We start from the raw sequence: 16996 nt of genomic DNA, 5'->3' as shown, positions 1-16996 counted from the left end.
ATCTTCATAGCTCCTTTGTCTGTGTCACACACAACCTCTCTATTGTGCGGTCCTTTTTTCGCTCTCTCTCTTTGTGGTCTGGTCGAGACAGAAGGCCGCCCACATTAAGCCCTGACCTGTCCAAGGTTTCTCCTAAGAGAAAGGCAGTTTTTCCTCACTTCCGTCTCCCAGTGTTTGTTCGTGGGAGAATGTTGGGTTTCTGTAAATAATTCTAAAGAGTGGTCTAGAAGCGGTCACGCTGACAAAATGACAGGAGGCGGAGCTGGAGGTCGCAGAGATGAGGATGTCGAGGTTCTCTTTTGGAGTGATGGGGACGGGTAGGATCAGGAATGAGTCCGTCAGAGGGACGGTACGTTAGATGTTTTAGAGAAGGTCTGAGAAGCCAGACTGAGATGGTTGGGTCATGTACAGAGGAGGGAGAGTGAATATATTGGTAGGCGGATGCTGGAATTGGACAAAAGAGAAGATTTCTGGACTTAGTGAGAGAGGATATAGGAGGAGACGGAGAACAGGGTTAGATGGAGAAGGTTGATCCGCTGTGGCGCCCCTTGAAGGGAAAAGCTAAAAGGAAGATAAGAAGCAAAGGGTCTAGATCAGACCTGGGCATTTTACATCCGGCCCGTTTTGTTTTTTTATCCGGCCCGCCAAACTAATATTTTAACAAGTATTTTCAATCCATATTGAATTTACAATTGTATTTTTTCTTTTTTAATTTTTTTCCTTTCATTTTTTTTCCAAAATAATATCGGTCGGTGCAGTTATATTATTATTAATGATTTTAAAATTGAAATAAAATGCCAAAATATTGAAATATTTTAATTGCAATTTTAATTTTGTTCACCTAGTTGGCCCACGCATAAAAATTAAATAAGAAATGTGGCCCGCCAGCCAAAATAATTTCCCACCCCTGGTGTAGACCTACTCTCGTCACGAGAAGACGATCTGCCTGAACAAGTCGATTGTTTCTTTCTCAGACAACAGAAAAATATCTGCACGATTTCCAATGGTTTTGATCTAGAGTGTTTGATTTTTATGTCAAAAAGCTTAAAATCTTTTTCAATTTACAGTTGGATTTGAAACAAAACCCAAATGTGAGCAGGACATAAGAGTCTTTCGGGTAGGCAGGCCTGCAAAGCTTTGCTAATTACGCATGATGGAGTGATGGAGCTGCTGCATCCCAGATACACATTGAAGAAACAATTCAATAAATGTAAAGTGAAGATATGCAAGTGGGTGGACGTGCGCGTTTAGGAAGCTTAAGGCCTTGCGGTTGCTCGGTTGAAGGACCCCCCTTCAGGTTGTCCCGTCAAACCGGCGACAAAATAATATCACGTGATCCAAAATGGGCAGTCCTCTGACGGGACTGAAAAAAAAAAGCCATTTTCTGGCGCTGCTGCAAATTCTAAGTCCAAATAATTCGCTTGGATCCCCGGAGGGAGGAGAGCAAGGCTTGGATGCCCTGATCTGGTAGGAAAAAACGCTTCGCCGAATCGCTTTCGATCGGGGCGATGCACCGACGATCGTGGAGGCTCGCTTCGGAGCGCATGGTGTCACATTTTTTAGCCCCTTGTTCGCCTCCTGATCGGTCTGTCAGTGAATTTAAGATGGCTGCTTTGTGTACGAGCCTGGTTTCACCGAGGCTCTGCGCTTCGGTGTCGGTGTAATTCACCGGACGTGTTCGATTGCATTACTAAAAACCGTCGGCGGAGCTCCGGGAAAAATGACACCGGCTTTGTTGGTCCGCGGGGTCGGGGAGCGTAGCTGATGCACAAGGTGAGGCTAAGCCTGGAGCTAATGGTCGAAGCTGCAGCTTCTAAACACGCACGGAGCCGCACAGCGTCAACTCTCCGCCGTTTTTTTTTTTCTTTTTTCTGTTTTTTTTTTTTTTTTTTTACCCTTTTCAAGCTGGCATGACACAAACTGTCTTTGTTGTGGATTCACTGCTGCTCGCACCATTTCCGAGGTAGCTCACACAAACCAGTGGAACCAATCAACTTGGCTCCACGGAGCTGGTTCTCCCACAACTCCAAACCGATTTAGCCCATTTAAAGGGCAAAGAATCGGTTGCCAAGTGGAAACCGGTCGACGGAACGGCGCACAATGTGCACGTCTAGAAAAATCCATGTAGATCATGACAGAAATCGAGACAATCGAGGTTTGATGTTACGAGCACGGAGTTCCCTAGGAGGGTTTTAACCGGTGAACTAACGCATCACTGCTGCTGTCTTTGTGCCACAAAGTGATTGACAGCTTTGGAGGTTGGAGACTTGTTTTGGCATCAGACCGTGAGAGAAATGACAACATCTGATGCTGTATCCGGTTGTCGTAGACATCCTTTAGCTAGAACCTAGAAAGTTTTGACACCTCACAAATAATGCAATAAAAAATGAATTGTAAATTTCAACCAGGAATGATGAAAAATGGTTTTGCATCAAAGAGCTTAGATGTCGGATTAGGTGTGTTTGGAGGGAAGCGAAAACAGTAATCCAAAGTTTCCCATCAGACTCTATCTGCTATTTAGATTTGTGCACTTGAACCTAAGAAGCCCTTTTGTTGGTAGGTACCCAGACTAACCTGTGCCGCTCCCCCCAAAGTCCCGCCAGTTGTCACCTCAGACCGAGGTTGCTTATCTTCAATCAACTTGTATCAATGTGAGCGTGATCAAAAAGTGAGGATTCATTTAGTTTCTCTCTCATTGTTTCAAATTTAAAACAGAGAAAAATGCAGATGTAACTCTGAAAATATACGTATCATTTCAATTTGTATGACTATAATCTTGTATCAAGTGTATTTATTTATTGACAATTTATGCATGATGTTTTTTTTTTCTGCAAAGTGACTTTGACAAATCATTGTAATTATAAAATGATCGCAAAAGCAAAGTTAAAATAACAGATTGGTTGCCCTTTCTCCTTGTCTGAGTGTTGAATGACTTTCTGTGTTTTGTCTTCAGATTTTCCCAGATGGATAAAATGCAGCCCAATCCGATTAAAATCACAGATCTGAACTCTCACCTCACCTGTCCTCTTTGTGCTGGCTACCTGGTTGATGCAACAACTATTGTGGAGTGTCTTCACTCCTGTAAGTGTGTTTGTGTGTATGTGTATGTGTGTGTGTGTGCGTCTGTCTGTGGAGAATGATGGCAGTAACATTCATATAATGATCACACTTGGTTTTAGTCAATTGTAAATGATGTCAAATGTTGATGCTGTAGCATATTGTGTTGCTTTGTTTTGCAACAGGCTGTAAATACAGTGATCAGTAAGTTGAAGATGAAATTATATGTCAGTGAAATACTACTTAAGTATTTGAGAAACTATGAATGAGCACCTTAAATAAAAAACCAGTGAGAAATGACCTTGAAAATCAGCAGGATATTAAAGCTTGTTGTCTACAGTGGTGCTTCATGCAGCTTAATGTGATTTACCAGAGCTCAATGTATTATGAGTCAAATACGATCCCCGTTATAAGATGATTTAACTGCTCACATCTATGTTGTTTTCCTATACCAAAATGGTGCAAATGGATTAAATGTTACACACATTAAGATGAGAGAACATTTTGTCTTCTTGTCTCGGTTGAACTATCCCTTTCAAGCACCTGTCTTTCTTTCTGCAGTCTGTAAAACGTGCATCGTTGCCTTCCTGGAGACGAACAAATTCTGCCCTCGATGTGACGTTCAAGTTCACAAGACCTGTCCACAGCTCAGCATCAGGTATGAAGAAGCAGCTTTTCAAATTCATTCGTGAATCTTGATGTTTATGTATACATTGTTTTTCTCTTTCAGAGCAGACAAAACTCTTCAAGACATTGTATACAAGTTAGTCCCAGGGTTATTTAAAGGTAAGATTCTAATCCTTATCTTGTCTTACAGAGCATCTCTCTCTGTCGTTCATGTTTTTTTACTGTTGCCCTTAGATGAGATGAAGAGGAGGCGGGATTTCTATGCAGAAAATCGTGTATTGGAACCTGGTGAAGTGGTAGAAACATTCAACATAGCAGAGGATGAAATCATCAGTCTGTCCATTCAATTCTATGAGAGAAACAAGTAAGTGACTTATAATGGTAGCGATTTTAAGTGACTTTTTTCGTTATGAAAGAAAGTGTGGCGCATGAACACGACGAAACCTTGAACTGTATGGAGGAGGACGGACTTTGTGTCGGAGCCTGACCAACTGTGCAGTTTTGCGCCTATTCTTACCTTACTGATAGTTCTGAATAACTTAAAGCTGTATCAACAAAATATACATTCTGTTATCCGTAACAATGCACCAAATAATGATGTCAGACATTGATTGGACGTGAGAAAGAAATAGAAATAATGTTGATTAAATCTCACACGGATTACTATTTAAATCGCAAAGATGTCAATTTTATACCCCAAATATCAATTTTATAGCACAAGATAGACATTGATGTAACCACTGAAAGATATCCGTATAAGATATAAAATACACAGATTGAATATCTTTAATGACATTACATTGTTATTGGAGATTAAGCTCAAGTGGACTCCTGCATTGTACTAAAATACCCCCAAAAATCTGTCTGCACGTTAATATTTGTAGGTTTTGAAGACATCAGATTTTGGCTGGTTAACAACACAACTTGAAAAACAACACTATCAATGTCAATTGTCGTGAGTATCTAAATAAAATGGTTGCATTTGCTATGATATGAATGACATAGTTTAATGTTCAGTCAAACACAAGAATCTGAACAGTTTTGGTGGTGGGAATGAGGATTATACAAACTGATGAAAAACTCTGGCAAATAAGACATCTTACCGAATCAGTATCTTTTATGTAAAAGTATATCCATAGATACACAAAGGCAACATAATACTATAACTACAAATCGGATATTTATACTTTAATTTATCTTGCAAAATGTCAGCGGGGCGGGATATGTTAGGTTGCAAGTGACCATTTCTGGTGCTTTTACGGCCACGGTAACTTGTAGCCCTTTCCATTTTTTTTCAAGGGTGGTTTCTAATCTTGTGTAGAAAACCATGCTCAGTGATGTCATTCTCTGGCCAATCAATTGCCAACGGTATGTTGACGTCACATTTTAGCATTAGCTCTCCTTGCTTTGAACCTCACTAGAGCAAGTACCAAAAAGTACTGGGTACCAGGTACTGTTCCTAATAGAGTGGAGTCGTGCTGGAACTGTGTAGTGGTAAACCGGCATTCAGTTTTAACTTGATGTACTAGAAGCACTAAAAAATTGCATGAACCTAATGATATCAGTGAATTTGACAAGGGCCAGACTAGAACGGCTTGATGATCTAGTCTGAGCAATTCCACAACTCTGTGGGGTTATCATGGTCTATAGTGGTCAGTCCCTATCAAAAATGGTCTGACCAATACTTCACCATCAACTGGGTCATGGTTAGCCAAGGCTCCTTCGTGAGTGGTGGTGTATGAGGGCTACCCTGTTTGGTCCAGTTGTACAGAAGAACCAGTGTGCCTGAAATTGCCGAAAAAGTTAATGGTGGTTCTGCATTGCAGATTGATGGTTATTTGGCCGTATTCCTCCACACTGGTCAGGGTACCCATACTGAGCCCTGTCCTTTACCGAAGGCCCCTACAATGTGCATTTGAACATGAACACAGGACCACAAAACAATCGAAGAAGGCGGCCTGGTTTGATTCAGAAGGGTTTTTCGTGCGTTTTAAATCATGTGGTGTGTATCACTCACCTCAGACGTTGCCACAGGAAGCAGCAAGTGATGAGGGCAGGCTGGTAGGGACCGTGTGATGCTTTGCAGTGTATCATACTTGGACACCAAATACAGCAAACCAAATACAGCCCTTTTTAAAGGATGTCGTCCATAATGGTAGTGACCTTTTGCTGAAGGATAATGCTCCTTACCTGACATCCAAAATACTTCAGGAATGATTTGAGAAAGACATTGAATTCAAGGGGTTGCCTCAGTCACCAAATTCCTTAGATCACACTGGAGTCATGCATCTGTTAGATATGCAGGGTGCCCTGGTGGCCTATACCACAGAACTACAGCAGAAGTCGAGTTAAGTCTGTTATAATGTCAATGGGTTTTTGTCGGCAAATGGGGGAGGCAAACCACGTTTGGCAGATGGTCGGAATGTTATGGCCGATCAATGTATATATTGGGCCACCGCCTGCTCCATGTTGTGGAATGACTCTTGAGTTATGGATATTGTTTGCCTTTGTATCTGCAGGAACAGTGAGCTGCAACAGCCAGAAATGGACACAGACAAGGTGAAGTCTCGCATCACAAGAATAAGAAATGTAAAGTTAAAGCTACTGTTGTTGTTTCTTTTTTGTTGTTTTCTGTTTTTGTTTTTGTTTTTAAACGTGCTTTTTCCTTTTTGTCGTTTTTCTCGCTTTCAGACGCACGGTAAACGGTTCCTGCAATGTCCAGCAGCCATGTCAGTCATGCATCTGGCAAAGTTTCTCAGAAGCAAGATGGACATTCCCAGCAATTACCGGGTAAAACACACACCTATTCCTGTGTGTGTGTGTGTGTGTGTGTGTGTGTGTGTGTGTGTGTGTGTGTGTGTGTGTGTGTGTGTGTGTGTGTGTGTGTGTGTGTGTGTGTGTGTGTGTGTGTGTGTGTGTGTGTGTGTGTGTGTGTGTGTGTGTGTGTGTGTGTGTGTGTGTGTGTGTGTTTGTGTGTGTGTGTGTGTGTGTGTGTGTGTGTGTGTGTGTGTGTGTGTGTGTGTCCCCGCGTTAGCGTGCGTTAGTAAGTAAGTTGGTCTGTTTAAGTTGGTCCACAGCCATATGACCTGGATTAATGGTACTGAAAATAAATAGATGGAGGGATATAGGTATTGGAGTTGGGATTTTATGCGTGAATTGTATTTCATTACAGAAAAATAATATGTTTCAAAAAATGCATGCATTAGTATTGCACTTTAATTTGCTCCGTGGAATGTTTCACCATGTATGAGTGCCAGTTATTCAGAATATTCTGATGTACAGTGAGATCAGCATGATGGACAAGGCGGATGAGACTACAGTGGTTGATGGGGAATTTTAAGATAAGAAACTTCCAGGTGGAAGTAAAAAGAAAAATAATGTTCTTTGAACTTTGTGCTGGGAGGAGTTTGTGTATCACTGGGGCTCTTCCAAGCTACATTACCGCCTCAAAACACAAAACATGTTGGGGCAAGCACGGAAGTTGGCAACATTAGCTTTGCTGTGAAAGAAAACATTGCTGGTACAAGCAAGCAGCGTCACCGGCCAACACTGTCGCATTATGGGGTTCGAATCCAGAGACAAAATGTCAAAGTCCACGTTGGAAAAATTGACCAATTTACTAGCAAGAAGGATTGTTGTGGACCCAAATGCTGCTTTCCATGGAAGAAGATAAGGGGCAACAAGAGGCGCTGCAGATTGATTCATCTAATGCAAATTACAAACTACCGTCCAGAAAGACAATGTCAAAAAACAAACAGGGATATTTAAGTGTGTTTTCAATTGGAATCGGCTTAATTCGTTTTTCTTTTTTTTTTTTCCATTCATGGCATTCGAAAGAGCAAAAGTCAGTTGATACTGTGGTATTTTTGGTCGGAATTTACATTGTGATGAAAACTGTTCTGTTTTCTGCACTCATCCATTTGTCTGTGCAGTAAACTGATCGGAAAATAAAGAAGAAGCCAATGTTTATGGATTTATCCATCAACCTAACATTTTTTTTCAATTTTTTGTGTCAAATATCAACACGTGATAAATCTAAATTAATGAATTATAAAGCCTCTAAGTAATTTAAGTAGATTACTGCTTAAGCAAGTCACACCCCATATATAAGTTCATATATAATATATTACTGCAATATGTCGTATTTTGCTGCATCAAATCATAAACCCCTTCCTGTCATTCTTATCATATATCTAAGCAATAACTTAATGCATGGTGGCTGTTTGACATCTTTTTGAGGATTTCCTCCCTCAACTGGTTGCCTTGGCAAGCTGCCCCTCTAGAGCTTAACAATGATGAGGCAGATAAAACGTAATATCCCACTGGATGTTGATATTTAAAAGCTAAAACTTTAAAAAAATCATAAATGTGTGTGACAGACAACATGTTTTCTTTACAGGTGGAGGTGTTATATGGTGAGGAGCCTCTGAAGGACTACTACACACTAATGGACATTGCCTACTTCTATGAATGGAGACGAGTGAGTGTTTGACACAAATACAGATAACCTGCAGCTTTTCTTCACTTTATGTTGTTCACATTTCCTGAAAATGGTGTAGGTGGATACAGAAACAATGAGTGGAATTTATTATTCCAAAAAACACACAGAGAAATTAAATACAACATTGATTGAAATATTGATTTTGAATGGGGCTGAGTATCTATTTCAGTTTTTTTCAAAGTCAATTACAGTCACAAAGAATAATTGTTGGTGTAGTTTGATTTGGGTCTTCATCCTTATTTTATCCACATTGAAACCAGTAGCTACAGATTTCACTCTGATTGAATCAGTCTGATTTGGATGATGTAAAGGCTTTATGAAAATATTTTGATTATTTCAAATATAACGAAACAATATCAAATAACAGAATGTCATCTATTGCTGGAACAAACTCTAAAAAAAATTTGATCATACGAAAACTGTAGAAGCAGCAGCAACAGCAGCAATAGTAGTAGTAGAAGAGGATTTTTATGTCCAAGAGGGTATTTTCTTTCTCAGATGTTTGGTAATTATGCAGACAAATATAAACATAATGAGGAGTTATAGTGTCCGTCCAGATTAAGCTCTTGTTGATTATGTGATAAGATAAACTTTATTGATTCCCATAGGGGAAATTCTTTTGCCACAGCAACATAACAGTAATAAGTGTCAATCAATATGAATATACCGGTAAATATAGTAATTAGAAATTAGCAAAAGGAAAAAAAATCAATGAATGAATAGACAGCAGAGAGAACAACAGCAACAATATCAAAAGCAAAATGGACAACAGAAGGGGGGGAGTAAGGGTGAAAACAGACAACCAAAACAAAACGACAACATAAACAGAGTGACAATTGCAGTGACAAGAATTAAATAGATAACAAAAAATAGGCAGGATGTGGGTGGGCTGAGACCAACAAGCATAAAAAGGACAACAGAGTTAGGAGAAGACATGTGTGGATGGGTGAGGTAGTAAGATTGTGGAAGCAGCACAGATGCACATCTGGCCGGTCAGAGTTGTGTGCCGTCCACACTAGTGTTATATAGTCTGATAAACGTGGGCACAAAGGAGCGTCAAAAGCATTCAGTTCTGCACCAAGGTGGGATGATCTGTTGGCTGAAGGAGCTGCCCATCAGCCACAGCTCGTCGTGCAGGGGGTGGGAAGGATTGTCCAGTATGACTCCCAGTTTATCCTTCACCCTCCCCACTGACACCGATTGGAGATGGTCCAGGTTCAGTCCCACCCCCGAGCGGACTTTCCTCACTAGCTTGTTGAGCCTGTTGACCTCACCAGTCCTGGCACCGCCCCACCAGCACACTATAGCGAAGAAGAGTGCGCTACCATAGACTGGTAGAAGGTCTTTAGGAGCCTGCTATAGATGCCAAACAAACTCAGTCTTCTCATTGTTGTGTGTCCAGTTCAGTTTATTGTTAATGTGGACCCCTAGGTACTTGTAGGAGTCCACTATCTCCACCTCCTCACCCTGGATGGTGAGTTAAATGTGTGTCAAATATGGAGTCCCATCTGGTCCTGGTACAACAGGGACACCTACTGTTGCAAAACATTAGACTTCAGTCACATGTATTATTACAGAGAAAGTGATTTAGATTGTCGCTTGTATGTTTTTCCAAAATATGGGAAACTATCAGTTATTATCTCACATTTAATCAATTTTGTTTTTGGGACATAATTGTCATACGAGGGCGGTGTGGTGCAGGAGGTGGAGCAATTGTCTTTGGAACCGAACATTCCTGGTTCCATTTACATCTCCTCCTTACCAAAATATATTTATTGCAAGTTGCTTCAAAAAGTAGAATCAAAATGACTCATGTTGGTGACATGCTCAGTTCATGTATGTTGTCTCAGTGATACCATTACAGACCTGAAATTGTGATTGACTGCTGGGTTAATCTTGTACTTACTTTTTTAAAATGTTATAAGGTTTTATTCCAGTTGCTCGTAAGCCATTTATCCGTCAGATAATACATTGGTTTAGTATATCGTGGAGATGTTTCCTTTATCTCTTTGGATTCGGTGCTCTCACTCCTGCAGCCCCGCCTCGATTCCTGGCCAGGGAACACGTTACGGGGCGGCGTGGCGCAGCAGAGATAGAGCAATCGTCTTTGGAACCGAACATTCCTGGTTTGATTCCTGGCTCCTTCTAGTGTGTCGAAGTGTTGTTGAGCAAGAGACTGAACCCCTAACTGCTCCCCTGGCGCTGGTGGACGGCAGCCTACTGCTCATGGTTCATCCATGATGGGTTAATTGCAGAGAACGAATTTCCCCACAGGGATTAATAAAGGATAAATTGATATTATTCTTAGTTTGGAAAACTGATGATTGCTGTTCCTCTGGCATTTATGTTGGGACATGTTCTGTCTTACTCTTTCACAGATGCTACATTCCTCACTGGTGGAATAAAAACTTTGAGTCAATTGTATGAGATTTGATAGGAGTCATTCTGTATACTGGAATGGTGTGAGCACTTTATGATCCCTGATATTTTTTAGCTAATGAGAATCCCGAGCTGCTATCCCATGGTTGTTTGATCACTTATTCTTCCCACTGGTCGTTCTTTGTCTTTTTCCACGTTTTCCTTTTGCCTGCTCTTTTCAGTAATCTCTTTCCTCCGTCTAATGTTATTCCTCTTGTCTCACACCAACTAACTTGATGTCATCCTTCACTACATCAGTAAATCTTCCCTTCAGTCTTCCTATAGACCTCCTGGTTGGCAATTCCACCCTCAGCATCCTTCTACCAACATATTCATGATCTCTCCTCCGTACATGTCCAAACCATCTCAATCTGGCCTCTGACGCTTTCTCCAAAGAATCTAACATGTGCTGTTCCTCTGATGGACTCATTCTGCATCATATCAGTCATCATCACCCTCAAAGAGAACCTCAACATCTTCATCTCTGCTACCATTGCAATGCAGCTTCAGTGCAAATATTTTTCTTTTCTGTATTCCTTGACCAGTCTGCAGGTTAAAAAATGAATAACTTGCTAAGTGTTGGGTTCTTCAGGGTAATGGGGAGGTGGATGAATATCTTGTAGGTTGATGAAGATTGCAGTAATAAGCATGGAAAATAGGAGGTTGATGGTCTTTCTTTTACTTTTTGTTCCGCATCTGGAGCAGAATTCTATTTGATCTCTCAAGATTTTCCTGTTAGTGTTATGGAATACTTCAGGACTGAGATATACCCTAATTTGTCAGCGAACATTCATAAACTGTGTGGCAGTTTGTCCAGTAGCTGAACGTTGGGTTCAAATCCTCCAAGTATATTTTCATGAACTACTAAATGCAGTGAAGAGCTCTCATGCATCAATTGTAGGTGACATGCAATACCATGATCTCGCATGAAAATCATCGACTGCATCAGAGGCTATCTAATTTATATCGGAAACATTACAAGTAGTGCCATTAAGGAATGGCGCTTTACATGAGCTTTCTAAATCAAAAGAAAATCGGTTGTTCCGTTTCAGGACATTTTTTTTCTTTGACGATCACGGGAAGCAGGATGATCAGCTTTTTTTGGAAACAAACTTTGATCAATAAGATCCAGCATATGCCATACTTTCCTGTCAAGTTTTTGGTGTGGCACTGTAACACAGGGGCTGATGAAAAATGGAAAAGTGCCATGTACTGTTTTCTCAGAGTAGAAAAATATCATGTTGGGTTAGAGTCTAATCTTAGTATTTGGGATTGAATTACTTCGAACATGCACATAAGCAAGGAATAGTGCTAAACCATGCAGATACCATATTGTTCCTGTCAAAGCTCTTATTCACCTCAATTCATGTTGACCTGCTTAGAAGATAAGACCTCTCTTCTCCACCTTGACATAATAATGACGACCACTTTTAATAATACAAACGAACAGAGGCTAGGCTATCATTAGAATCAGAATTATTTTTATTAGACAAGCTCAAAAAGAGGAAGGAATTTGTCTCCGGGTTGGCATTACTCACTGTACAGGGAAAGGAATAAATAAGTAAAAAAAAAAAGGGGAAATATATGTATAATATATTAATATACATAATATAATATATATTATATTATAATATATAATATATTATGAATATATAACATATTATATATAATATATTATGACGAATATATATATATATATATTTATATTATGTACAAAATAGGCTGTATGTATAGGAACACAAATATATACAAAAATGTGTAATAGCAATACAAAGTGTTGAGTGGAAATGAAATGCACAGTATGGGGATTTTTTGTTTTTTATTTCCTGACACTGACTATTTACAGTCCACCAGTGACAGCCTGGGGGTCGGGGCATACAGTGCCTTGTAGTGTCTTCCAGAGGCATCAAATAGTTTGTGACTGGGATGATTCTCTCCGCTGACCCGATTGTCCGTCGCTGTCTGACCCTGTCCTGTTTGGTGGCCGGTCCAAACCAGACAGTGATGGCTGTGCACAGGACAGACTGAAAGATTGCAGTATAGAAGACGATCGGCAGTTCATGTGGCACGTTAAACTTCCCATGCTGTCGCAGGAAGTACAACCTCTGTTGGGCCTTTTCTGCACATGTCTATGTGGGAGGTCCACTTCAGGTTCCAGGTGATTGTGATTCCCAGAAACTTGAAAGTGTCCACAGTAGACACTGTATTGTTCAGGACAATGTAGGGGAAAGTGTGGGTGGAGATCCTCTGAAGTCTACTGTTATTTCCACGGTCCTTGTGGTTCAGACTGCATCAGTGGATCCGCTGCTCCACCTCCTATCTGTAAGCAAACTTGTCACCATCGGAGAACAGACCGATGACTGGTATGGTCCGCAAACTTCAGGAGTTTCTCAGGTGTGTCCCATGAGGTACAGTTGTTCGTGTAGAGCAGTGGTCCTCAAACAACTGGCCCGGGGACCGGATGTGGCTCGCCTACACATTTTGCCCGGCCCCCAAACAATACCAGAGTTGCATTATGATTTTAAAAGCATAATGCAAATAATAATACAAATATAATCATGATGAAATCTACTGGGATAAAATTTGTTCTACAACCATACTGTTCGTGAAATGTGTTGTCTTGGTAGGTGTTGCTATCAGTTCGGTTTCATAGCCTGTTTGCTTTCTGGTTTTCACAGTGAATTTGATATGAGAGAGCTGCAAACAGTTGTGTCTACAAGAAAGTTAACGATCCTTGCTCTTTTTTTCTGTGAAAAACTTGAAAAGGGTTATTTGGTTATGATTTATTTCATAAATGGTGTTTTTTTATTGATAATGTTATTATTTATTTTCTGATTTTTATCTATTTATTTATTTATTTATTTTTCCTGTCAAGATCCCAGAAAGGGTTAATTTTTGGTTATGTGTGGCTTTCTGGGAAATAATAAGCGATCGTCACACTTTTTGTTAAAAACTGGCCCGGCCCCCTGTCAGAGAAGGGAAAAGTTATTTGGCCCTTGTACGAAAAAGTTTGGGGACCCTTGGTGTAGAGGCAGATGAGCAGCAGGGACAGGACAGACCCCTGGGGGGCACCAGTGCTGATGGTGCGGATGCTTGATGGCTTTGGCTGTCATCAACCAAAAGCTTAAAAGTGTAAAGATTTAATTTCACCTCAGCTTCATGAAATTATTTTGAACTTAAATGAAATGTACATATGGAAAATGTACTCAAGTATTACAGTAAAATGAGTTTATAATTATTTGGAAAATTATTACCTAAAACTTCCCAAATGCCCAAATGTGTTTTTTCCCAGGTTTGTCTACAAATATGTAAAATGTTCATATGATAAATGATAGAATTCCATTAAAGAAAAAGCACTTAAAATTAATACATGCACCAGTGGGGGTAAAAAAATCAATTAATTAACCATTTGCCTGAAAGCACATTCTAGTTTACCTTCAACTAGCAAGAACAGGTGACGAATTAAAAATAAACTATTTTAAAAAGGTTACATATGACTCAAAATTCAATAGGAATGACCTTTTTGGAAAATAAAATTAGAAGGAAATCACAGAATTTGAAACAAGCCTACATGACAATTGGTAAAAACCAAAATTGAAAATTGGGGAGAAAAACAACAGAAATAACCTTAAACAAATAAGCATGTATAGATTATCTGGAGCAGAAAAAAATTGTGAATATGAAATATTAAAAATACATAAATATACCCAGAAAACAGAGGGGAGAAATGAATCCAAGAATAACCTACAATTATTTTAGGGTTTTTAGAACTGTTACTTGAGAAATCACAGCAAATAGCCTGTCCATCAGAAGAAATGTTTCCTTATAATTGATATATTCAATTGTATATTCCCTCCAAATATGCTAAACAAATTAAGATAAATAAAATGCTGAAAATTGTCAGGAATCACAAAAAGCAAGATTTTGAGTGTAATCAGGGAATTGGGTGGAACCTGGTTTTCACAAGAAGGTTTAATGGTTTGGCATTGAATCATTTGGCCATGAAATTTTGTTTCTTGAATAAGAATGATTTGAAGAGCTTTTATTTCTAGAATCTCTCATGAGACAAATGCATTTTAATCCTTCAGCTGAAAGACTTAGTGGAATGTGCTAAATATATGTTTATACAGTGATCCCTCGCTATAACGCGGTTTACTTTTCACGGTTTCGCTACTTCACAGATTTGCATCGTGCATTGTGTTCTGCATTCTGATTGGCTAAAAAGTCACTCCGCTTCTTCTCTACCTGTGCGTCAATAACGTTGCAGTTTAATATGTACACGTACGTAAAACAGCTTGCCAAATTTACATTACATACATGCAAATTCTCTTGCAATTTCGAGTTGCTCTAAAACCCATAATGTTGACAAAACGCTCTGGACCGACAAAAGCACCTGCGGCAGAGCCCAAAAGGCAGCGGAAGATGCTATCTATCGCAGATAAAGTTAAACTTCTGGACATGCTAAGGGGTGGTAAAAGCTATGCGGCTGTAGGTTGGCATTACGGAATTAATGAATCTTCCGTTCGTTCCATAAAGAAGGAAGAAAAAAACATAAGAACGACAGCAGCAATAAGTTTAAATAAGGATGCAAAAAGGTTGCATCTGTCCGCAACAAGACCATGGTAAGGATGGAGTCTGCATTAGCTCTGTGGATTAATGACTGCATTAATTGTATAATAATTGTAAGGTTTCTACTTCACGGATTTTGCCCATCACGGGTTCTTTTTGGAATGTAACCCCCGCGAAAAACAAGGGTATACTGTATATATATATTTAAAGTGGTGTTTGTCTGTGTGTTTGTGTAGACTGGCCCTATTCCCCTGCAGTACCTTGTCAAACCCAACCGAAAGCGTCAGCGGGCATCTCAGTCAGGACCTCAGGGTCATTCGGATGGCGTGAACACCAGTCCCACATCAGAGAGTGACTCGCACAGTGAAAAGGTCCACAGTCCAGCGGCCGTCCCGCCTCCCCTCGCCTGTTCACAGTCTAGCTCCTCACTCCACAACCCCTCCACCCAGAGCTCCAACGGTCCCTCTACACCAAGTGGTACACAGCGGCACCCCCTCGCCTCGAAACAGGGCACCCGAAAGGTGACTGTCAATGGCACAAGCTCATCAGCTGGCAAGGAGGAAGTGAGAGGAGTAGAGAAAAGTGTTTTGCCACCTGCGACCTAAACAGGCAAGAAACGTGGAGGACAATGGTGAATCGCTCCTCTCACTCTATATAAAAAGAAGAAAAAAACGAGATTCTTCTGGACGGTCTTTCAGCAAGAAGAACAGACACATGTAGCCAAATAGACACTGTGTGTGTGCACACGTGCATCTATGTGCACTTACGCACATGTGTGCGTATTTATAGACTAGAGCAGTGCACACATACAACCTGTACAGTCTATCTAATTTGAGCATGTGTGCATACATATGTACAAACTTATCTTTTATACAAGATATTGTAATGGTTTTGTATTGTGACATGCAGTCGGTCCTTTTATTTCTCAGTCCGTCTCTCTGCTCCAAATCCACACACATGACCAGAAGCTGTGGAACGTCATGGTGACATAACAGCATTGACATCGCTGCCGTAACATTATGTAGGATGTAACCAGACTAAATCCTTGCCTTTAACTGCTGTACCAGTGAGTGTCCAGTACAAGTGAGGCCCTCCGGCTCCGTTCACAGGACTGTGGATGCACTTTTCCAATGACCCAAATCATCACAAGTCCAAGCACTACCAGGAACTTCTTTTTATCAGCTGCAAGAACTTTAAAGGGATTTGAATACTCGGCCATGTTTATTGTACTTTTATCACATCCAACATTGCCTGTGTTTCTGTTGGACAGAATTTTCTATCAGCCATATGTGCATGTTTTAGGTCAATAAAGTGTTACTTACTAGTTCTTTATGGACCATTTGTCCCATTTCTATTTTCATTTAGCAAGTCATAGAGTAATGTTCTGAGGGTCCAGAAAAATCCATCAAACCAGAGAATGCTATTTTTCTATCGACTTATTGGAAGGGACAATATTTTTGATCTGAAAGGGTGAAAAAGAAAATTGTCCTTTTTTGTTTTTCTAAATGAGTGGTATACAATTCAATAAACAAAATGGCTACATAAATTGGATGACCGCGCTAAAATCAGTGCTTTGTATACAATAGCTCTGTGTGATTAAAGAGTAATGGCTCCCAAACATTCAAATATCCATACAAATCTCAATCTGAGAAGAAAACATTGAACCCTTCTGTTGACAAAAGAAAAACCAACAATGGTTAATGGGATAACTTGAAAATTACAAAATAACTAAAACTTAAGCCATGAAAATCAGACATTGCTTTTGAAATGTTAAACAATCATTGAAACACATTAAAATAATTTGAACAGGGACATACACTTAGA

General features: G+C 40.0%; 1 protein-coding gene across 5 annotated transcripts; it reads left to right on the top strand.

Annotated features, from left to right (window-relative positions):
- The first annotated feature begins 1341 nt into the window (after positions 1 to 1341).
- On the top strand, positions 1342 to 16794 carry LOC147216943 (polycomb complex protein BMI-1-like). Of its 5 annotated transcripts, none has more exons than XM_086176658.1 (10): positions 1359 to 1467; positions 2561 to 2668; positions 2954 to 3081; positions 3619 to 3715; positions 3788 to 3843; positions 3919 to 4048; positions 6204 to 6273; positions 6376 to 6474; positions 8084 to 8164; positions 15409 to 16794. In XM_086176658.1, the coding sequence occupies exons 3-10, from the start codon at positions 2964 to 2966 to the stop codon at positions 15775 to 15777; spliced, it is 1020 nt and encodes a 339-aa protein (XP_086032784.1). In that variant the 5' UTR covers positions 1359 to 1467; positions 2561 to 2668; positions 2954 to 2963; the 3' UTR covers positions 15778 to 16794. The 5 variants fall into 5 exon arrangements, with proteins under 5 accessions (XP_086032787.1, XP_086032783.1, XP_086032784.1 ...); XM_086176659.1 differs by lacking the exon at positions 1359 to 1467 and adding an exon at positions 1624 to 1773; XM_086176661.1 differs by lacking the exon at positions 2561 to 2668 and having other exon boundaries at positions 1342 to 1467; positions 6204 to 6243; positions 15409 to 16793.
- Positions 16795 to 16996: the final 202 nt, after the last annotated feature.

Source organism: Fistularia commersonii, chromosome 29 (genome assembly GCF_037954325.1).
Source record: "Fistularia commersonii isolate RoL2024-O1a breed Wild chromosome 29, RoL_Fcom_v1.0, whole genome shotgun sequence".
NCBI classification, from domain to species: domain Eukaryota; kingdom Metazoa; phylum Chordata; class Actinopteri; order Syngnathiformes; family Fistulariidae; genus Fistularia; species Fistularia commersonii.
The sequence above is the reverse complement of the archived record's forward strand: the minus strand, read 5'-3'. Positions and strand labels throughout refer to the sequence as shown.

Coding starts and splice junctions, on each gene's coding strand:
- LOC147216943 (XM_086176658.1), top strand. CDS start 2,964: ATGGATAAAATGCAGCCCAATCCGATTAAAATCACAGATCTGAACTCT. Junction 3,716..3,787: donor TGTCCACAGCTCAGCATCAG/GTATGAAGAAGC, acceptor TTTCTCTTTCAG/AGCAGACAAAACTCTTCAAG. Junction 8,165..15,408: donor ACTTCTATGAATGGAGACGA/GTGAGTGTTTGA, acceptor GTGTTTGTGTAG/ACTGGCCCTATTCCCCTGCA.